We start from the raw sequence: 23357 nt of genomic DNA on the forward strand, positions 1-23357 counted from the left end.
CTTAATAAAGCTTTCAAATGTGTTTTACACTTTTACAAACAGCAAATTTCTGGAAGCATCTAGCTTAACATGAATTATGTGAAAAACTCAGCGTTATTAGTACTATTAAAATATTTTCTTTATACTTAAGTATAAACATAGAAAAGAAAATGGGCAGAATTTTCAAAATTGGCTAACAATGACATTTTAATTTCAGCTGTAAATTTTATTTGACTCTTTTTATTTTGTTTGGAGGTGGGGACAACTTTTACTTATAACAGGAATTCCTTGCTTTCTTTAAACACTGGAAGTAAGCCTTTGTAGGAAAGGATATTTCTGAAGTTTCTAAGAAACAAACTGGTATAATTTATGCCTTCAAATTTTCTCTCATAAATAACTAAATAATCTCTTTTTTTACTATTTGAAAATAAACCAAAACGTAGAATTTTAAAACCAAAGGTCATCAAGCCTTAATCTCCTTTTTGACAATGAAGAAAATGAGGTAGGTAACGGTTAAGGTGACCTGCTTAGGATCTTTCTGTGAACTGTCCTTCCCACTGTACCATTCTACCACTGATGCAGCAAAAGTACCTCCCAAAATTAATTTCAGGAGGAAAAGCATATTACTCCTATACCTTAAAAATTATCAAGTATTCTTCAGGGAAGATTTTAAAATTTTTGAAAAAGCAGAAGAATGTATGCTTTCATGTTCTAATATACTATCAAACCTTTTGGAGGAATCCCAGCTTATTAAAAACGTGACTTAATATTTGAATATATCTTTCGGGTTAGCAGATGCCTCTCATTTTCTGAAATTGTGGGATAGATGTGGTTAGCCTTAAGAGAATTCTGTTTACTGTCCTCTCCTCCCAAAGGCAAGGCCAAAGACATGAAGTGCCCGTTTATTACCTAAGCAGCTATCACACGTTTTTTTAAACTGTCCTGCCGTTCTGGTTTATGTACAAGGCTGCAGTTCCCACTGTTTAGGAGTTTATAATATATAATCATTTCCTCCATATAAAAATATGCACTGCTTTTTGCTTGCTCTCATCCCTTTAGGTGGTGAAGGATGTTGATGGTGGTGTCCACACAGCGTTATGAGTGGGGGTGTTTCAACCAGGGGAATATTCACCCTTGAGGCCAAACAACTCTTTGTTGTGGGAGGCTGCCCTGTGCATTTAGGGTGTTTAGCTGCATTTTTGGCCTCTGCCCACTAAATACCAGCAGCATCCCTCCAACTGTCAACCAAAAAAGATCTGCAGACATTGCCAAATGTCCCGAAGACAAAATCTCCCTCAGTTGAAAAACTGCTATTGAGGGAGGGGTGTTCATTCCATATATGTTCTGATACTATTTTTAAGACATACCTTTCTCATGTAACCCCATGTTAGGATGATGGGTAGTAATTAATCTTTTCAGGCTTTCTCATACCCCATAATTGTTATTACTGCCTCTGTGCATATTATTTCGATATAATATTTAAAGAAACAGAGTATCTCACACAATCCACCAAACAAGAGCATTTACTAAGCACTTGCAGTATGGTCAGCAGTATGCTAACCACTGAAGACAAATAAAAGTCGTGAGCTCTAGGGGCGCCTGGGTGGCTCAGTCGGTTGGGCGTCCGACTTCAGCTCAGGTCACGATCTCGCGGTCCGTGGGTTCAAGCCCCGCGTCGGGCTCTGGGCTGATGGCTCAGAGCCTGGAGCCTGCTTCCGATTCTGTGTCTCCCTCTCTCTCTGCCCCTCCCCCGTTCATGCTGTCTCTGTCTCAAAAATAAATAAACGTTAAAAAAAAATTAAAAAGTCATGAGCTCTATTCACAAAGATCTTTTATTACAGCTGAGGAAAGAAGACATGACCATGTGAAATAACCACCCATACTGTAGGACAAGATAGAACACAGAGTTAAACCACGGGAAACAAACTTCTCAGAGGAGAAATGATCAATGGAAGCACTCACGTTTCCAGAAATACTCTTATGGAGCTGATAAGATCAGAGCCTAACCTTTGAAGATGGGTGCATATCAAATAGGTAAAGAGAGGAGAAGGCAGGCCATACAGGGAGCCACATGGGCAAGGCTTGCTGGGGATAGCAATGAGGCTCTGTCTGAGGGCCAAGCAAGGCAGAGTTCACTCACAAGATGGTGGAGCATGAACACGTAGAACAGATCCACATTATGCAGGGCTCTGAAAGACAGGCAGAAAAATCCAGATTTGATGTGGTTGGTAGAAATTAAAGGGCATTTTGAGTACAGAGTGATATGGGAAGAGGTCAGGAAATAAACTGAAAGATGGTTAACACAAGAGAGAAAAAAGTTAAACCATATAGCTCTATGTTGACAGAACCCTAGCATAATAACAATGACAAAGAAGAGAAAGAAATGGGCACCAAGGACATTTTGAAGGAAAAGCCTGTTGGACTTGGTTAATATCAGACCACCTCAAGTAGAAGGGAAATTAACCTTCGAGGGTCAAGTCTAGAGGACTAGAAAAACAAATGAAGCCTCTGCCTATCTATGCCATCTACCATATTCATAGACTTCAGAATCACCCACTTTAATGAATCTTAAGAGTTCGTCTTGGGGCACCTGGGTGGCTCAGTCGGTAAAATGTCTGACTTCGGCTCAGCTCATGAGCTCACAGTTGGTGGGTTCGTGCCCCGCACTGGGCTCTGTGCTAATAGCTCAGAGCCTGGAGGCTGCTTCCAATTCTGCGTCTTCCTCCACTCTGCCTCTCCTCCACTTGTGCTCTGTTTCTCTTTTGCTCTCTCTCTCTCAAAAATAAACATTAAAAAAAAAAAAAAAGAGTTCGTCTCCACTGGTTATTTTATTTAATCCCCTCATATGGATTAAGGACAGTTTATAAAAGGAGGCATTAGAAGGAAAACTGTAAAACCTGATATACCAGCCACTGTGATATATGTTAAGACAATAAAGAATAGACATGAGGCAACGCATCCATAATCTGGAAAGGGCTCTAATTGAAGGTGTCAGTTGTCTGAACTCCCTTGGGCTTTCTTCACTTGAGGATAAATATATACTCTTGGAAGAAGGGGTCACTGAGCCATCCTGCTTCCTTGGTCCTTTTTTTAAAAACCCTTGATTTCCCGGTAAGGATAAAATAAAACTAATGAAAATTCAATTAGAAAAAAATGTAACAACCTTTTACCTCTTGACCTTCATCATGGGTTGCAGTCCTAAGCCACACTCTTAAGGAAATATTAAATTTTCCAGTTGACTTTAGCTCCATCTACCTCAGCCATCTCATCTTGCTCCCAATTAAATTAAGGAAAAAACTTATCCCTCCTCTGGGTTTTCCTCTTCTCATCCATTGATGGTAAGGGAAATACGAACATCAGACAGCTGATGATATGAATGTTAAATGTATTTTTATTTTTAATTATTATTATTATTTTTTATTTTAGGGGGGAGGAGACAGAGAGAATCTTTTTCTTTTAAGTTTTTATTTTAATTCCAGTTAGTTAACATACAGTGTTACATTGGTTCAAGTATACAATACAGTGATACAACAACTCCAACATCACTCAGTGCTCATCCCAACTGTACTCCTTAACCCCCGTCACTTGTTTAAGAGCCCCCCACATACCTCGCCCCTCTATAATTAAGATTCTCTTTCTTGGTTTGTCTCTCCTTCTCTGAGAGAGAGAATCTTAAGGAGGCTCCATGCTCAGTGTGGAGATCAGGGCTCAATCTCACAACCCTGGAATCACGACCTGAGCCAAAATCAAGAGGTGGACACTCAGGGGCCCCTGGGTGGCTCAGTTGGTTGGACGTCCAAATTTGGCTCAGGTCATGATCTCATGATTCGGGAGTTTGAGCCCCGTGTCGGGTTCTGTGCTGACAGTTCAGAGCCTAAAGCCTGTTTTGGATTCTGTGCATCCCACCCCCCTCAAATAAATAAACATTAAAAAAAAAAAAAAGAGTTGGACACTCAATTGATTGAGCCACCCAGGTGCCCTAAATGTTAAACCTATTAACGCTAGATAGTTTTGGACCTATCTATGGATCAATTTATAACACAGACTTTTACTGTTTTTTGCTTCTTACGAATTGATGTTAACGGTGCCTTCCTGTAACGCAGGCCTTCTGAACCTCAGCACTATCAACATTTTGCATTTTCTTTGCAGTAGGGAGCTGTCCTGTGCCCTGTAGGATATTCATCCATGACATTCACTTATTGGATGCCAGTAGCAACATCCTTCCCCAGCTATGACAAAGAGATTGCCAAATATCCCCTGAGAGGTAAAACCGCTACCAGTTGATGACCACTGCTATAATGTGATCTTGGAAGACAAATACTGGTCAAGCAGTGCTCGTATAAATAACTCCTGTTCAAAGACAAAACAAACGAGTAGGAATAACTGAAAGTGTATGATTTCTTTAACTTGAAAAAACATATGGCCCTTTCTCTTGACTCAAGGGTTCTTGGAGCCCCAGTGGAAGAAAACTGGTCAAATAACCAGTGCCCCCAAAGTAGGCACACACAGAGTGGCATGGCCAGACCTGTGTTGGAAGCGGATTCGTGAAGCTGCCTAACCACTGGCATAATACCATGTTGCCACTTCTAGGCATTAGCTCGTGAGTTAATTATACTTAAGGTGTCTTCTAGCCATCATGAAGCCAAGCAGCATTTCTGTTCAATTGGTTTAAAATAAAAATTCATTTTCTGTAATGATGTTCCAACTTTTCAATCTGAAGAGCATGACTTTTCCACCAAAATGAGTAAGCTCCAGACATCACTGTGGCTAGGAACTGATTATGCTCATCCATGCTACCTACTCTTCATGAACATCTTCAGTGTTCTCAAGTTGAAACTCCTCCAACTTTCTATGACTAAAAACTACTGTTAAGTGTTGGCATACAATTTTAAACCTGTTCGGGTAACACATATATATATGGCTTTGAAACACTTAAACTTCAAAATGATTTAAGAATTATCCTAAAGCTGCGTTTTCAGGACAAACACGGTTTTTGCTTCTTCAAGACTCAGACCTTAGCTAGAACAACAAAGAATCAAATGTCAATTAATTTTCTTCACCATCTGAAACCAGGGCAAAAATCCAGTCTTTCCTAGACTGGGACTTTCTTCCCCCACACCATGCCTCAGATTCTCTGAAATATGAACTAAGAACCAGTGTTTGCATGCTGGTGTGGGGCACACCAAAAACCTCACACAGAACCAGTGCTGTGATGACCACCATGGGCCCTTGGAAATGGAGGTTATGAGGAAGCCCTGGGTGAAGACACACAGGAAGTAGTGAGGACAAACACTCAGAGGCAATTCCCTGGTGCAAGACAGACCACAGGCACTCCTTATAGGCTCCCAGAGTCCAGAACCCCTGTCCCAAGAAGCCAAACGTGTAAAGAATCTCATGAGGGCCCTGTTCATTTACGATAAAATCTCTTTCTGGAGCTAGCTTTGGTGGGCTTCTATCATTTCCATTCCTAACACTAAGCCTGCTGGCCGTATCATGAACTACTGCCTGGTTCTCATCTCCTGGTGATAAAATGTCATTTAAAAATCTATCTTCTTGTAAGGAGGAGAGGAATGAAATTCTGGGGTTGGATAGTGGTGATGGCTCTCCAACAGTGTGGCTGTATTTAATACCACTGAATTGTGCACTTGAAAATGGTTAAAATGGTAACTTTTAGGTTATATATATTTTACTAAAAAAAAAAAAGGTTAAAAAAACACTATCTTCTTGAGAAAGGTATGATTACAATTTCCTATCTATAGAAACTTCTAATGCTCAACATTAAGTAAAACCAGAGAGTTGGAGATTTTCTCCTTACAAAATATATATAAAACATCTTTCAAACTCCCCCTAATTTAGCAATGTATTTTGAGAATGTATCTAGGGTGTTTAAAATGCCCCTTTGAGGCACCTAGCTGGCTCAGTCAGTGGAACACATGACTCTTAATCTCAAGGTTGTGGGTTTGAACCCCACATTGGGTGTAGATTACTTAAAAATAAAATCTTTACAAAAATAAAATAAAACAAAATAAAATGCAATAAAATGTTCCTTTAAAAAAGTAAACAGTTGTATGGCATGCCTGGATGGCTCCAACAGTTAAGTGTCCGACTCTGCTCAGGTCATGACCTCAAGGTTCATGAGTTGGACCCCTGCACCTAGCTCTCCGCTATCACTTTTCTTTTCTTTTCATCATGAAGTCTGCTTCGGATCCTCTGTCTCCCTCTCTCCACCCTTCCCCTGCATGCACAGGCATGCGCACTCTCTCTCAAAAATAAATAAACATTTTTTTTTTAAATTATGTAAAAAAAGTAATGTTATTAATGAAAACCAACAGTAACTTTAAAACATGTGGAACTTGGGGCGCCTGAGTGGCTTGGTCGGTTAAGCATCCGACTTCAGCTCAGGTCATGATCTCGCGATTCATGAGTTCGGGCCCCACGTCAGGCTCAGCGCTGACAGCTTGGAGCCTGGAGCTTGCTTCCAGATTGTGTCTCCCTCTCTCTCTGCCCCTACCCTGCTCATGCTCTGTGTCTCAAAAATAAATAAATGTTAAAAAAAAAAAATGTGGAACAGACCAAAAACTCTTATTTGCATGTCAAGTATAACAACTCTTTTATCTCCATTTTTCTACAATAAGACCAAAACCTGGGGGCGCCTGGGTGGCTCAGTCGGTTAAGCGTCCGACTTCGGCTCAGGTCATGATCTCACGGTCCGTGAGTTTGAGCCCCGCGTCGGGCTCTGTGCTGACAGCTCATAGCCTGGAGCCTGTTTCAGATTCTGTGTCTCCCTCTCTCTGACCCTCCCCCGTTCATGCTCTGTCTCTCTCTGTCTCAAAAAAAAATAAACGTTAAAAAAAAAAAAAATTTTTTTTTAAATAAAAAAAAAAAGACCAAAACCTGATGAGTACAAGATGAATTTTCCTTATGTTTCCCACATGAAAAGAACAAACAAATCTATGTTTGTTGAGGTTTGGGGTAACAGGTGAACAATTTAAGATAAACCATACTGAAGTTATAGTTTTTACCAATTTTGGATCCAAACTCATTTTAATTCTTTCTTACTCTCTTGCAGTTTTAGGTGGGCTTTTTTTCTTCTTCTATTTTCTCCTTTAACTTCATTTTTTTCTTTCTGTCTTTTCTAGGGTTACTCTCTCAGAACCAGGAGTTCTTTGCCATACTAATTTTGACCTCATGATATTTTAAAACTTTAAGAAATAATTTCTTTAATTTGGTCTCTTCTGGGTTTTTTTGGTCATTCTCTACTTTATTTACATCTATACATTCAGAACTTTCTTCTTCTTATACATTTGTCTTCTCAGTTTTCATTACTTTATTCTCGATCTAAACTCCCTGCCTGCCCTTCACTACTAGCATCTCAACCTCTCAACCTTTCCCTCCATAATCTCTAAATTTAAAGAGCGAAATTTTATACCTAACCAAAACATAATGCAATATATTTTGTTTCTTTAAAAGACATGACTGAAGGCCTTCTCTCCTCTAGCATGGATAGCCAAATCATATAACCAAGCTAACATTTTGTCAACTATAATTCTCTAAATAGCAGGAATAGTCAGTGTTCATCATAACTGTAGTTCAGAAGGATTACAGTAAAGTATAAATCTTGAAATATTTTCTCAATAATCACTAAAGTATTAAATTATGAGTTTTTATGTTATGAGTTTTAGTGTTAAGTGTATCTGTCATATCTGAATTCTTTGAAAATGGGTCTTAATGGTCAGAAGAGATGACAACTTTCTATTAACTAGGTTTCCTTATTAACTGGAGTGCTTGATTCCTCAATTATGCAAGTTAACAAAAAGACTTCCCTACAAATGTCAAACAATTACAAAAATTAGAAATCTCATATGGTATTTTTCTTTTTCTGTGATAAGTAGAATTTCTTGCCATACCTCAATATACAGAGTGCTCACTAAATCAGATGAGGAGAAATGCAGAAGGAATCAAAATGTCAGTTTTTGTATTGTTGTGGGCAGCACCAGAAACTTGGGAGTCTTAAGCATATGCTATCAATTCTCAGATTTCTATAGCAGCATCTCAGAGAACACCCAAGAAAAGAAGGGCTTTCATTTGTTTTTGCCTGTACTGGTCATAATTTTCATACTCTTTGTAATGATTTGTGATGCTTTTGAATGCTCTGTTCCCTAATGTTGAGCTGACCAAATAGTCTGGTAGAAATGTATACAGACACGTCTGAAACAAATGATCCACATTAAGTACCTTCTAGAAAGTAAATGCTCTTTAAAATAATTTACTACTGATTGGACAGGTGTTCTGTCTGGCAAACACTAGGTTTGTAAATTCTGTTTATTTTCTCCTATTATTTGCTTTTTATTTTAATCATCTATGGAGTGAAATTCCATGTTCAACTTTCCAAATGGTCTGAATCTCTCTGAAAATGTTATGCTTTGGAATGAAGCTCTTCATGTAATTTCTCAAGTATTTTGAGGTTGGGTGGTTAGATGAACAACCAGAACATAATCCATTTTCAGCTGGTAGGATAGTCAAATAAACAAAAATATGTTTCTGAATGAAAGACATTCAAAGGAATACATATTACTGCATATTTTCAGTATGATTATGTAACAAAACGCCACTTCAAAGCTAACTTTTCGTTTGGATTACATGTGCAAAAAGGTCAGGGCTATGTTTTCTGTAGGAATTTTTACTTTTGCTTACTTGGAAGCAGTGAAGTTCTTGCTATTTAGGGGCCTCTGTAAAGATAAAAACACATAAAGAAACATTTAATAATAAATATCTGTGTTTTAAACACAGCATTCTTTTTACTCTAAGTATCTCTTGACTGTAAACTACACCTTTAAGACTGTCTTTAATAAAAATATATTTCAACAGAAACTTGATGTTTGGATAATCTATACAATAACTTTAAAACTTTTTCATAAATTTTTAAATAAATCGGCTGTCGACATGGATGAACTCTCAACCCATGTCCTGTAATCAATGTTATAACAGCCCAGGAAAACAGGTAAAAAAGTTCCAAGGTTTTCTAAATTTTTCTAGGCTTTCTGAAATGTTTCATCTCCAGATGTCTCAATACTTACAAGTTTTGAGTCTAACAATTTTGGCTAGTTCTAAATATAAAACTAATTAATAAATACAATTTGGTTTCATTCACACAGAACAGGCCAGGCCGCCTGTCCTGGACTATTTGTTAGGTGATGAGGGTCCCCATGAACAGATCCACGATTTCCCTCCCGCCCACCCTCACTAGGCCTCTTAGGTCGTCCTTAAGCCTTTCCTAAAATCAAAGAAGCAAATACACTGCAAGTGTAGTTTGAACTTCATTTCCTTCCACTCTTTCCCCAGCCATTAGACTGCACAGAAACAACACAAAGACCAAATGCATTATGTAACAGGACTGCCATTGAGTTGAAAGGTAAGGATATATTTATTTATTTATACTCCAGAATAGCTTTGGATCTTCTAATCTTAAGAACAAAACGCATGTGGTCCAACACAGAACGTAATGGCTGAGACCTAGTACCATTAATTAATTCGCAACAGAAAGGAAAAGAATGATTCCTGACCTCAAATTTTTGATGATGAGGAAACCAAAGGTTCCTTGAAACCCTCAGTTTGGACTAAGGTCACTGGATATTATTAGCCCTAGCAGGGCTACAAAGAGAAACCAGGAAGTGCTGAGTCATCAAGAGCATAAGTGACGTCCTCGTCAGCACTTCTGGTGCCAGGTTCAGAGGTGAGTGTACTTCCTTTGACCTGCCACTCTTCCTTTCCTCACTGGTCCAGCGTAGGCAATGGAGAACGGACTGCTACCAAGCTGAGGACCAGCATGAACCCTAACAAATAACTCTATTTCAGTCCCAATTCCATGAGCACTGTCTCTACATATGACTATTAAAACAAATTGTTAAAATTTTTAAAATTAAATTAAAAAATATATGACACTTAATATCTGCCAAATGAAGCAATTATACCACTAGTTTCTGGTAATAGAAGACAGTTTCCACCTCAAATAATCAGTATGCCTTTGTCAGCATGCAGTTTATGTGCATTTAATTCCCAAACAGGCATTATCAAAATAGTCCTATCCAAATTATCTTTGCATGACTAAAATACTTACAGTACTAGATAGAAAACCCTATGATGGGGGAAATAACACCTGGAGTCAAGGTGACCTTGAACTGGTCATTTACATTTTCTGTGTCTGTTTCATTACCTATAAAATAGGAATAACAAGTCCTCCCAGCTGTGAGAATAATTACATTAATAGCACCTAAGTAGATAACTGCCATGCAAAAAGGAATGACACATTCATTATTTAAAAACAACACAAAAACCAAACTCTGGTCTCAGGCTCTAATGCACTTCATTGGACACTTTCAATAATTTCGCTGGATTTTAATGTTTATGTTGTCACCAGATTAGAGTCCACACAAGAAGAAAATCTCAGAACACTAATAGTAGTACATGGACAGTTCAACAGTATTGGGCTATGTAAAAGTGTATTTTTAAAAAGGCAATTACATATGAGAAACATCACAATACTTTATTGAAGAAAGAGACAGTTTGAAGTGACATCAATAATTAGTACTCAGCATTTCTCTGCAGAATCCCTACAGGTCTCTAAAAACCTATTCAGATTAAATAAACTTTTCCACGGGGTGCCTGGGTGGCTCAGCTGGTTAAGCATCCGACTTTGGCTCAGGTCCTGATCTCACGGTTTGTGAGTTCTAGCCCCACATCAAGCTCTGTGCTGACGGTTCAGAGCCTGGAGCCTGCTTCGGATTCTGTGTCTCCTTCTCTCTCTGCCCCTCCCCCAATTTGTCCTCTGTCTCTCTCTGTCTCTCAAAACTAAATAAATGTAAAAAAAATTTTTTTAAATCAACTTTTCCTCAATCACTGGCAATTAATTTTTAAAATCATCTAATATTAAAATTTTGGTAACTGAAAAAAACAAAAACAGCAAGCATTATTACAGCAAGTAATATTTTATTTCATTGTAATAAATTATTCAGTTATGTTATGGAACAAATAAGCATTGTGAGCTAGCCAGGGATTCAAGTACATTTACCAAGTTGTACCTACTAGAAATCTTGGGGTGCCAAATCCAGATGTAGTAGCGGCCTTTGGACAATCATCTTTTCAGTCCCTTTGCCATCCTTGTATGCTTAGATAATGCAGATGTGACTGAAGAGATTTATATTCTTCTGACTGTGTGTGAAAACAAAACAGGAAGACTGCCTCTTGGCCTTAATTCCCAAAAGGAAGAACAGACCAAGGCGACTTCATTAAATCTTGAGATTAAATGTGGAAATGATTTTAGCACCCAAAGATGACATAAGATGGAAAAGAACTCAAGATGACAACATAACTCTACCAAACAGCTAACATTTGCTGAACAATTCTCATGTCCTCTGTGCTTATATCCTAACTAGTACCTGATATAATGTCTGCCTAGGGCTTATTACCCATAGGAAAACTAGGCAGACTGGATAGAGTCCCGCTGGACTTAATCATTTTGTCCAAGAGAATAAGAGCTGCACATAATATTAGAATTTCAAGGGGACTTTGTTGAGTTCAGCCACACATTCCATGAACAAAACCCTCCCTCAAAACATTACAAGTAGTTGAGTAGTGATACCAAGGAGAAGAGGAAGAGGCAGTGAGGTATCTAAATATTTGCCAAGTGTCAAAAACATAACAGGAACCTAAATTTAGAAACATCATTTAATATGTGTGCTAATTTTACAAATGAAAAAGCTGAAGCTTAGAGGTGAGAGAAGTATAATGTGGTCAAGTCATACTGTCACATGGTAGAATGAGAATGTGAGCCCACATTTGACCTCAACTCTAAGGTTATCAATAACATCCAAGGGTCAATTAATAATAACATGGTTGGGTGCACTTGGGTGGCTCAGTTGGTTGAGTGATGGAGTCTTGACTTCCACTCAGGTCATAATCTCGCAGTTTTGTGGTTTCGAGCCCCACATCACAGAGCCTGCTTGGGATTCTCTCTCTCCCTCTCTCTGGGCCCTTCCCCTGCCCATGTTCTCTCTCTCAAAATAAATATAAAAAACTAAAAAAAAAATAACATTGTTGTATTTCCAAGACTGCATGTATACCCTCACACTTTTTATTTAAAACTTTGCGTTCAAACTTTTTAGGATGCCAACATAGCACCTTGCCCAAGAACACCATATACTACATTGCTGAACTGTGGTTCATGCTGAATGCATCCATGGATTACCCTACAAACAAAGCTCCTGCTCAATCATTCACAGTAACATATGTATAAAGTTGATGTCAGGGGCGCCTGGGTGGCGCAGTCGGTTAAGCGTCCGACTTCAGCCAGGTCACGATCTCGCGGTCCGTGAGTTCGAGCCCCGCGTCGGGCTCTGGGCTGATGGCTCGGAGCCTGGAGCTTGCTTCCGATTCTGTGTCTCCCTCTCTCTCTGCCCCTCCCCCGTTCATGCTCTGTCTCTCTCTGTCCCAAAAATAAAAAAAAAAAAAAAAAAAAAAAAATAAAGTTGATGTCAACCCACAATCAGCAGAATATATTTTCAACTGTCATACTAGCTGTGTGATCAGACCTGGTATCTCAGAAGCAAAGTAGACACATGTGACATAATTGGTAATTGTCTAGAGCTAGGGCTGCAGGCTTCCAACAATAAGCAATTTTCTTCCATGCAAGTTTCCACTAAATTCCCAACCGTTGTCAGTATACACATGCTCTAAAAACTTTTTTAGCCATTCAATAGCGGCCAGGAAAGCATGTGCAATTCATAGTCATTTATGATTTGGGGTTTTCTCTTTATATAAAAATGGAGTAATTTTTTGAGGACCTCAAAGTCCTTCAAATCACATTAGGGTAATATCCTACCCCTGCCACAATCAGTTTACTGCAATTGCTGATTTAAAAAAAAAAACAAACGTGAAAGGGGGACAGAAGTGAAAATCAAGGCTGTAGAATATTAGGGAGAGAAAGAGAAAGAAAATCAATCCTATAAAACACCGCTTGCCTCAAAAAAAAAAAAAAAAAAAGTTGCACCAAAGCTTTCTCCATTCGAGCAGTTGGTTTTGTTCCCTGACTGCTCCCCCACATATCTAAGTGCAGTGAGTACATTCCCAACTCCTACTGCCAAGTTAAAATGAAAACGTTCTCAGTCTAGAAATGATTGAGGTGGTTTTCTTTAATCAAATTAGAGCAGCCAAATGTTCCTTTCAAAGGTAACTGTCTACTCTGCAGCTGTATGCAAACTACCACATCAAATGTGAAGGAAAAAATAGCGATAGAATTGTGTCCTTACAGTACAGTGCTGGCTGCAGAGATGGAGAAACAAAAGCATCAGTACAGCTAAGAATTACATTCACAGTGAGCTTCCAGAAATATGCTGACTTCACAAACTGTGAACAATGTACTGAAACTTCCAGTATATAATTAGCTATTTTGGGGAGGGGAGGACTGTGGGGGGAAATTCCCCCTTAAAAACAGCTAAGCAGCAATAGATACCTTGAGTCATTTACCCTAGAGACCAAAGCCTCAATGAGAAACATTAAAAGACTGGCTGAGACTTCATGCACAAAAAAAAAATCTCATACTTTGCTTTTTCACTTCCTGTCTCCATCAGAAACACACCACAGTGAGTAATCTTGAATATCCAACAAGCTTCAATTAAGCTTGTAATGATTCATTTACATGCAGAATTTATTCTTTTAAATCATCAGACATGGGAAATTCCTACAAAGAATTAATTCATAGTGGGCTTATCTTTTCAGTTTGTTTCTCTTAAGAAAAATCAATTGACTAACATTCCCAATAATGATGTCAAATTAGTTATTGCTTGTTATGGGTTTACACTAGCTGTTGGGATGCTATATGAAAACCTAGAAATAACAATGATGGTAGATAACCAGGTGCCATTAGGAGACTGTGAAAATGTTTCCTCTACATTCATGGCTCTTTTCCAGGTGATTAGACTGTTGCTAAAATTACGGAATGTCACAAAAATATAGGAGAAGTCTATCTCACATGAACTCCATATGTCTCCAGAGCACGTTCTTCAACTTTGTTTGCTCCTGGTGAAATCTGCGGGCTCCTTCCTTGAGTCACACTACTTTCAACATATCCAAATGTAAAGACTGCTACATTAATAAAACTTCCTGAAGGTTATAAGCAATTCTCAGGCCACTACGTTTAGCTCCATCCTTCTGCTCCCACTCAGGAAAGCAAACTAAACTGTAAGAAATAATGATATTTTAATTATTTAAAAATTTATTTTCAGAAACATATCAGATGGACTTCCCGTTCAAAATGGCAGACCCATCACAAACATCTGCCTCTAGTCTTTAAGATACTACCGAAGTAAAAGAAAGAAAACCTATAAGTAAAGAAAGGTATCATCAAAAAATTGAGAGTTGAGTAGATTTTCTGGATAACCAAAAATAAATAGAAGCAAGTTAACGGAGGAAATTGACAGAGAAAGTCACCAAAAAGACAGTGGTCTCCAAAGTGGCAAATGTGTAATTCAGGAACCATATTAAGAAAATATATTCTAATTGTAAGAACCGTTATTTTTTAACATAGGTAAATGTATATGGATATAATTTCTCTAAGTCAGTGAGTATCAGTGGCATGCTCAAATATTTTTACTGAAGGGAAGGCCACTGCCTTGGAATAAGCTATGAGGGCACTGTGGAGGAAGCAGGAGCTGGACTGAGCCAGCAGGTATGGTGGAGAAAGGGAGAAAGAAACGCAGCCCAAGCAGGGGAGTCAACTGAAGGTCTGTACCAGGTAACTGCAGTGGTCAGCATCCCCAGAACACAGATATTGGGATAAAACCTTTCTTATTATGGCATTTGGGGGATCTAATCCTGACAGCCAGTTTTCCCATTCACTCAAAAGTAAAGCCTGATAAAAGATACTCTCCCCCCAAGAGTCCCTACTCCAAATGAGCCTCCCAGAAATTCTACTCAGAAATGAGATCAAGAAAGGAGAAAAAAGTCTTATTTAACAACCATACCAGATACCCAGTTTTTATAAAAACTAATGGATATACAAGGCAGTAAGAGAGCAAGAGGGTCCAGACTTACCTGTCACAAACAGCTAGGAACTGGCCAAATATATGAAATAACTGTTCTCAGATACCGGACTACAGGTAGTACAGAACTGTGATCCCTGAGAGAAGAGAAGTAATGAGGGGAGCCCCAAACTGTCCTGCTGGCTTTCTGTGTGGAGGCAGTTTCCAGACCTCCAGACAGGCACAGGGAGGAGGAACTCAATCACTTAGTTGGACTATATCACTTAGTTGAGCAGGAAGAGATCAGAGCTAAGAAGACAAGGAGAGTGAGGTGACTAAAATTCGTAAGACAGAGCAAAACAAAAAACCACCCAAAAAAAGAGCTTCAGAAATCTACAGAAATCTTCAGAAATCTACAATCTATTGAATCCTACACATGTGGAACTGCAGAAGACCAGGCAAAAACTGCTTCTGAGGAAAGAACAACTACCAGAAAATTGTAAACTGAATGATTCCTAGAGCTCACAAAGGGAAGACATCTTTTTAGTTCCCACCAGCCAGAGAGGAATGAATGGTCCTACATTAGACCTAAAGTAAAGCCTATACTAGATGCCCTCCTCATTAAAAGAAAAAAACCGGGGGTGCCTGGGTGGCTCAGTTGATTAAACTTCCAACTCTTGATTTTGGCTCAGGTCATGATCTCGTGGTTTGGGGGATCGAGCCCCATGTGAGACTCTGCACTATCAGTGTTTGGGATTCTCTCTCCCCCCCTCGGCCCCTCCTACACTCATGTGTGTATGTAGGTATGTATGCTTTTTCTCTCTCTCTTTCCCTCTCAAAAATAAATAAATAAACTTTAAAAACAAACAAACCAAAATAAAGTAAAATTAAACCTTGGAAGGATCAAATTGAACCACAAGCCCCTCAAAACAAAGTCCAACACTCTTTAAAAGAATAGAACAAAATCCAGCGGTCAACAATGTAACATTCATAATGTCTGGCATCCAATAAAAAAGTATTAAACATGCAGACATAAAGGAAAATGTAGCAGATTACCAGGAGAAAATTCAGCCAATATAAACAGACCCAGAAAAGACAAAGATTATATAATAGTAAAGACATTAAGCAACTATTATAATAAATGTAATAAATATGCTCAAAGACCTAAAGGAAAACATGAACATAATGAGGGAGGAAATGGAAAATTATTTTAAAAAGAATCAAATGTAAATGTACCAAGATAAACTACCTGGAGCAAAAGAAGTCTTAATAAATTTAAAAAGGATTAAAAGCATATAGAGTTGTTTTCTGATCACAACAGAATTTAATTAGACAGAAATGTATCTGAAAAATCCTATACATTTTGGAATGTTTGAAAATTAAAAGACACAAATCTAAGTAACCCATGGCTCAAAGAAGAATCACCAAAAGGTTAAAATATTTTGAACTGAATGAAAACAGAACCACAATATACTAAAATGTGTGGGAAGCAAATAAAACAACATAAATGCTTACATTAGAAAAGAAGAAAATTCTAAAATCTATGAGCTAAGTTTCTATTTTAAGAAGCTAAAAGAGCAAATGAAACCCAAAGTAGGAAAGGCAATTAAATAAAAGTAAATATAGACTAGACAATGGATAAAGAAAGGAAGTTAATGAAACCAATAACTGATTTTTCATCAATAAAACTGCCAAAACTCTACCTGTATGATTAAGAAAAAAAATGGGGGTGGGGGGACATACAAATTTCTAGTATCAAGAATGAAAAAGAGGGCATCACTACAGATTCTGCAGACAAAAATATAAGAGAATAAAGATCAAGAATGTATACTAATAAACTCAAAACCTACATGAAAACACACATTCCTTGAAAAATAAACTATAAGAAGTGATTCTACCTATAGGGCCCCCCGTGTTTGTTAAGGAAATAGAATTTGTAGTTTAAACCTGACCATAAAGAAAATGTTAGGCCAGATAACTTCATTGGTAAATTCTATTAAATGTATAAGAAAGAATTGATGGTAATGCTACAGGAAATATTTCAGAAAATCTTTGTGGTGCTGTAAACACTTATCAACTCATTTTTTAAAGCCAGCATTACCTCAAAACCAAAATCTGAGACACTATTAAAAAAGGAAATTACAGAACAATATCCTTCATAAATATGGACGTAAAAATTCTTAGCAAAATCTCCAAAGGCAAAATTGCAAAAAATAATTTTCAAAAAGAAGAACAAAGCTGAAAAACTTACACTACCTAACTTTAAGACTTACTGTAAAACTACAGTAAATAAAACACCATGGCAGTGGCAAAAAGACATATATAAAGCAGTAGAACAGAACAGAGTCCAAAATAGACCCAAATGTATATACATGGGCAAATAATTTTTTTACAAAGTTGCCAATGTATTCAGAATAAAGAAAGCATCGACTTTTGAACAAATGGTGCTGGGACAGCTGGATATCTATATAAAGGAAAAAATGAACTTCTTTTACCTCAAGCCACACACAAAGGTTTAACTTGAATGTATTATGGACTTAACATAAAAGCAAAAACTATAAAATTCTAGAAGAAAATAAAAGAAAAAAACCTATGTGCCTCTAGGGTAAGCAAAGATTTCTTAGATGAGATATAAAAAAAGCACAAACCTTAAGAGAAAAAAAATGATAAATCAGACTTCGGAAAAATTAAAATCTTCTGTTTGAGAGAGATCATTAAAAAGAAAAAACAAAGGAAAAAGAAAAAGGCAAGCCATATACCTGAAGAAAATATCTGCAGTACATGTATCTGGTGAAAGACTATTCCGGAAAATATAAATAACTTTCATAATACAACAAGCTTTAAATACACCCAGCTTTAAATAATGGTCAAATATTTGAATAGATACTTCCCAAAGGAAATTAAGAGAATTGCCAATAAGCAAATGAAAAGATGTTCAACAACATTAGTCATGAGGTAAATGCAAATTAAAACCACAATATAATATCAGTTCACACCTAATATAGAACGGTTAAAATTAAAAACACTGACAACACCAAGAGTTGAATAGAATGCAAATCAAATGTAACCTTCACACATTGCTGGTGGAAATGTAAACTGGCACAACCAGTTTGGAAAAGTTCGGCAATTTCTTTAAAAATTAAACACACAAGGCACACGTGGGTGGCTCAGTCAGTTGAGCATCCAACTCTTAATTTCAGCTCAGGTCATGATCTCATGGTTTGTGGAATCGAGCCTCACACTGAGCTCTGTGCTGACAGCCTGGAGCCTGCTTGGGATTCTCTCTCCCTCTCTCTCTGCCCCTCCACTACTCCTGCACTCTCTCTCTCTCTCTCTCAAAATAAATAAATAAGCTTAAAAATTAAACACACATTTGCCATACATCCAGCAAACCACATTTAGGTATTTATGCAAATGAAATGAATGCATATGTCATACCAACACAAAGACCTGTATATAAATGTTTATACCAGCACTATTCATAACAGCCCCAAACTAGAAGAAACACAAATAACTGTCAACATGCAAATGGATATACAAATTGTGGCAAACCCATATACTGGAAAAGAATGAACTACTGATACAGTAAACATGAAAGAATTTCAAAATTAGCGATGAAAACCAGATACAAAAGAACACAATCCTGTCTGATACCATGTACACAGAACTCTAGAAAAGGACAAATATAATCTATAATGACACAAAAATTAGTGGTTCCCAAGGGTCCAGGTAGGGGGAGGAGATGGACTATAAAGGAGTCTGAGGGAACTTTTGGGGGTGATGAAGTATTTAAGATCTTGATTGTGATGGTGGTTACGTAGATGTATAAATTTGTCAGAACTCACAAAAAAACACACTATTAAAAATGGATGTCTTTCGGGGCGCCTGGGTGGCTCAGTCCGTTAAGCGTCCGACTTCGGCTCAGGTCATGATCTCGCGGTTCGTGAGTTCAAGCCCCGCGTCAGGCTCTGAGCCTGTGCTGATGGCTCAGAGCCTGGAGCCTGTTTCAGATTCTGTGTCTCCCTCTCTCTCTGACCCTCCCCCGTTCATGCTCTGTCTCTCTCTGTCTCAAAAATAAACATTAAAAAAAAAATTTTTAAAAAAATGGATGTCTTTGGGGCACCTACGTGGCTCAGTCAGTTAAGCATCTAGCTTCCTCTCAGGTCACCATCTTAGGGTTCATGGGTTTGGTTCATGGGTTTCAGCCCTGTGTTGAGCTCTGTGCTGACAGCTCAGAGCCTGGAGCCTGCTTCAGATTCTGTGTCTCCCCCTCTCTCTGCCCCTTTCCCACTCACACTCTGTCTTTCTTTCTCTCAAAAATAAACAAACATGAAAAAAAGATTTTAATGGATTTTTTTCAATTACAATTAAAAACTTTAATTAAAAAAATTAAAGGGTATGTATCAACAGTCAAATAAAGAGATATATAGTTAGAAGTCTCAAACAAAGGAGCTTCTGTCCTCATGCAGTTTGGGGCCCAACATGGTAGCACATGAGTGCGTTCTGGTTTCCCAGACCGGAAACTCTCCAAACTCCCTCCTTTGGGGTTTTTATAGAGGCTTCATTACAGAGGCATGATTGATGAAATCCTTGGCCATTGGTGATGGACTCACCTCTAGTACCTCTCCCCTCCCTGGAAATCAGGGCTTGAGATGGAAAGTTCCACCCCTCTAATCCTAGTTGGTTCCCCTGGTAACCAGGCCCCATCCTTAGGCGCTTTCTGAGAGTCACCTCATTAAGAGAAACCCAATTGTAGTAGAAAGGAGCTTGTTGTGAATAATAAGACACCCATTCCACCTTTACTCTCTGAAGTGATTTTGAAAACTGAGGACTAGAGAGCAAATATTGTAACAAAAGCATGTTCCCATTGCTCTTATTACTCAGGGAACTCCAAGGGCTTGGGAGCTAATGAGCCAGGAACCATGACCAAAGCCAAACATATACGAGAAATATATTTCGGTCATCTAAATGATATTGCAGAAAACTGTGAAACAACAGTATACATGAAGCACCTCTCTCTGCATCTGGTCCATAGAGGCACTTAATAAAAGTCAGTCTGTGGGGAAATCAGAGATCTTGAGTATCCCATCATCTGACAGGAGAGATAAAAAATAAGCCACCTCACAACACAAGGCAACCAGAGCAATGGTTGGAACAAATGCAAAATGACGAGGAGCGGGCAGTAGTGTCCCACAAGGGATTAGCTCATGAAGGATGCATGTGAGTTTTCCAGGCATCTAGATGGGTTGAAGAAGACACCCTCATTGGAAGGAATAGGAGGGTAGGTAGAGGCTGTGTCCTGGCAAAAGAAAGCCAGCCTCATGTTGATGAAGTATGGTGCTGATTGCCACCTCAGGAACCATTCTCAGAGGGCCTGCTCCATGCTGTGGCCTGCTGAGGACCTGGGGTCACCATGTGTTTGGCAAGCGGGGTCCAATTTCATTCTTCTGTTTGCCACCCAGACTCTGAATCCATGCCTTGCACATGGCAGGTACATGTTGACGCTGATGGGTTGTTTGAACTGGTTCTCTGATAGGAACCATGTGGAAGATTCTACATGGGCCAGGAGCTGTTGGCAATACCACTCAATGATTCAGGGGGCCTGACCGCTCCTCTCTCTGACCTCCTGATCCACATTTTGCCCTGATCTCTAGGAAAGGTTGGCTGTTGTTTGAACTGCTGGATCCCTCATGTCTTAGGCCTAGACTATTGCTTTGTTCTGGGGTTCTCTTGGGCACCTAGGTGCCCAAGTAGTCCTGGTCATATTATCTCTGGCCCCTGACGTAGCCGGGCTGGCCCTGGACTGCCCCTGGGCTCCTTGGTCTGAGAGCTAAAAATGGATATCTTTGACCACATATAAAGTATATATGAATAAACCTGATTTTCTTAGTAAAAGCAAAGGACATGCAAACATCACCAGGCATTTAAAACATCTAGCAACAGGAAAACAAAAAAAGTTAAAAACTAAAGATTTACTAAAACAAAGATAATATGGAGAAATTTTTAAACATTTAGAGCAATTCAAGGACATATTATACCCATAAAACAGAAAATAACGCAAAAAAAAAAAAAAAAAAGCAAGCACAGAACAATAACAAAAAAAGATGCTTTGAGGTTAAAATATAATTGCCAAGAGTAGATTCAATGGACAGTTTGGAAAATAACAGAGAAGATTTCTTTAGAATATAGAGCAAAACAAAAAGCAAAACCAAAGCAAATAAGAATAGTTAGAAAACAGAGGACAAGAAGGCAAGACACATACAGAGATCCAATCTGTAAAACTAAACTTTAATAGATTTCAAGGTCCCAACTGAAAGATCAAATATCTGATTAACACGAGAACCTCAGAAAGAAAGAATAGAATAAAGAAGAAATTTTTAAAAGTAAAATGAAACTAATCTGCACACAGAAAGATCTCACAGAATGCCCTGCAAATTCAATTTTTAAAAGCACCACATATAGATACTTAGTTCTGAAGAACACATCCTAGCAGTTCCTAGACAAAAAAATTACTGAAAACTAATTAGAAAAATCACACTGGCAGATGGTCTCTCATTGACAACACTAAACACAGAAGAACAATGGCTTTCAAGTTCAGTGGTAAAATTTTTCATGCTAGACTTCTAAAAACAGTCAAACTATAATCAAATGTGCAGGACAATAAAAATGTTTCCAAATTGGTCAGCAAGTTTATCTCCCACACACAATTTCTTAGGAAGTTACTTGCAAACATACACTAGCAAAATAAGGGTGTGAACCACTAGAGAGGAAAGGCCAAGATGCAGGAATGAGTAGGTCTAACCTAGAGAGGCAGTGAAAAAGTCTCAGAAAGACAACTGTTCATCAGACATAGTAAATAACTAGCCCAGAGTAAACCAAAACTTCAGAGAAAACTTCAGGAAATGAGGCAATTCAATAGAAATGAGTGGTATGATAAAGTGTTTGAAAAGAAAGTTTAGGCTGTGATAAAGGCCAACAGTGCAAGAAAAAATAGAAAGGCAATTGTAAACTCCAGGAAAAACGCAAACAGTATAAAAATGGCATGGTCTAAATAAAAAATACTACACTAAAATAGAGTACAATTTTTAAAAAGTGATGTAGAGTAAGAAAAGAGAATCCAGATGTCTGTATTTAAGAAAGAAAGATTCCTTTGACTTCATAGAGTTGTAACACTGAACCTAAAGTTGTGGTTGCAGAAGAGAATTCAAATGTTTTAACAGCTTTAACAAAGTAAATGACAAAAGTTGTAATGTTAAAAGGAATACAAAGGTTAGGGGGATAAAATACCCTTCTCTTACTAAGTGGAGAATCAAGAGATACTGCCAAAAATGAAAGAACAAAAAAATTGATGTTTAAGGATATTATCTTAAATTATTTGAAATAAAATAGCCCTATATAACAAAAGGTAAAGAAGACAAATAGTTGCATTCAATGAGCTAAATCCTCATCTTTCAGAGCAGGAAATCAATAGGTATCCTAAGTTTAAATATCAAGAAATAGAGCACAGCATATTATCTAGATTAACAGATGGAACTACTAGAAGCACCAAAAACAGAGTTAGAAGAAGCTGTACCTGTGTACTGGGAGTAGGGATAAATGGGGCAGGAGCCTTGCTTTTTTATCATAAATCTTCTGTACTAATCATCAAGAATTAATGTCATAATTACAAAAAAAAAAACCACAAAAAACCAAAAAAACAGAGAGGTGCACAAATTCTTTAACATTCTTTCCAATAAGAGATAATATACATCCCCTCCCCTGGAATCTATAACTCTTTCAACTCACCTGTAACCAACAGAATGTGGGAGAAATGACACCGCCTGTTCCTAAGGACAATGACTGGCTTTTGGAGCCATGAGCCACCATTTAAGCCCAACTACTCTGAATCCTTGATGCTAGAGGAACCCCAGACCACAGGAAATACAGGTGGGACCACAGTCCCAGTTCAGGTCCTCTCCTACATCAGTCAGCCCACAGGAAACAGCAAACTTGAGAGTGAAGACATCTCCAGGTGAATCAAACCTCTAGCTGCTACTTTATCTCCAGTTGAAGCTTCAGACATCATGAAGCAGAGATATAACCATTCTCACTGTGTTCTGTCAGAATTCCCCACCCGCTGAATTTTTGAGCATAAGAAAATGGTTGCTTTAAGCTCCTAAATTTGGGGGCAGTTTACTACATGGCAATAATAACCAAAACAATTAACAGAAAACTGTAATTGCTTTAACTAAAAAAACGCAAAAAATTCTCCCGGTATTCCACTTTAAATTTTTTTTAAGTTTATTCATTTTGAGAGAGACAGAGACAGCATGAGTGGGGGAGGGGCAGAGAGAGAGGCAGAGAGAGAATCCTAAGCAGGCTTCA

The 23357-nt window shown here is 38.2% G+C and overlaps 1 protein-coding gene across 4 annotated transcripts in view; it reads right to left on the reverse strand.

Moving 5' to 3' along the window:
• CDK6 (cyclin dependent kinase 6) overlaps positions 1-23357 on the reverse strand; it is a 247832-nt gene that overhangs the window by 210621 nt on the left and 13854 nt on the right. Inside the window, exons 1-4 of one of the 4 annotated variants that reach the window (XM_042917860.1) lie at positions 14006-14226; positions 11062-11187; positions 8674-8708; positions 2120-2168 (exon numbers count right to left, since the gene is read on the reverse strand). The exons of 1 other annotated variant lie outside the window; for it this stretch is intronic. In XM_042917860.1, the coding sequence (XP_042773794.1) occupies positions 2120-2157 (38 nt within the window). In that variant the 5' untranslated portion in view covers positions 2158-2168; positions 8674-8708; positions 11062-11187; positions 14006-14226. Of the gene's footprint in view, positions 1-2119; positions 2169-8673; positions 8709-11061; positions 11941-14005; positions 14227-23357 lie in introns of those variants that run through there. 2 more of the 4 variants (XM_042917843.1, XM_042917853.1) reach the window with 2 other exon arrangements.

Source organism: Panthera leo, chromosome A2 (assembly GCF_018350215.1).
Source record: "Panthera leo isolate Ple1 chromosome A2, P.leo_Ple1_pat1.1, whole genome shotgun sequence".
Taxonomy (NCBI): Eukaryota; Metazoa; Chordata; class Mammalia; order Carnivora; family Felidae; genus Panthera; species Panthera leo.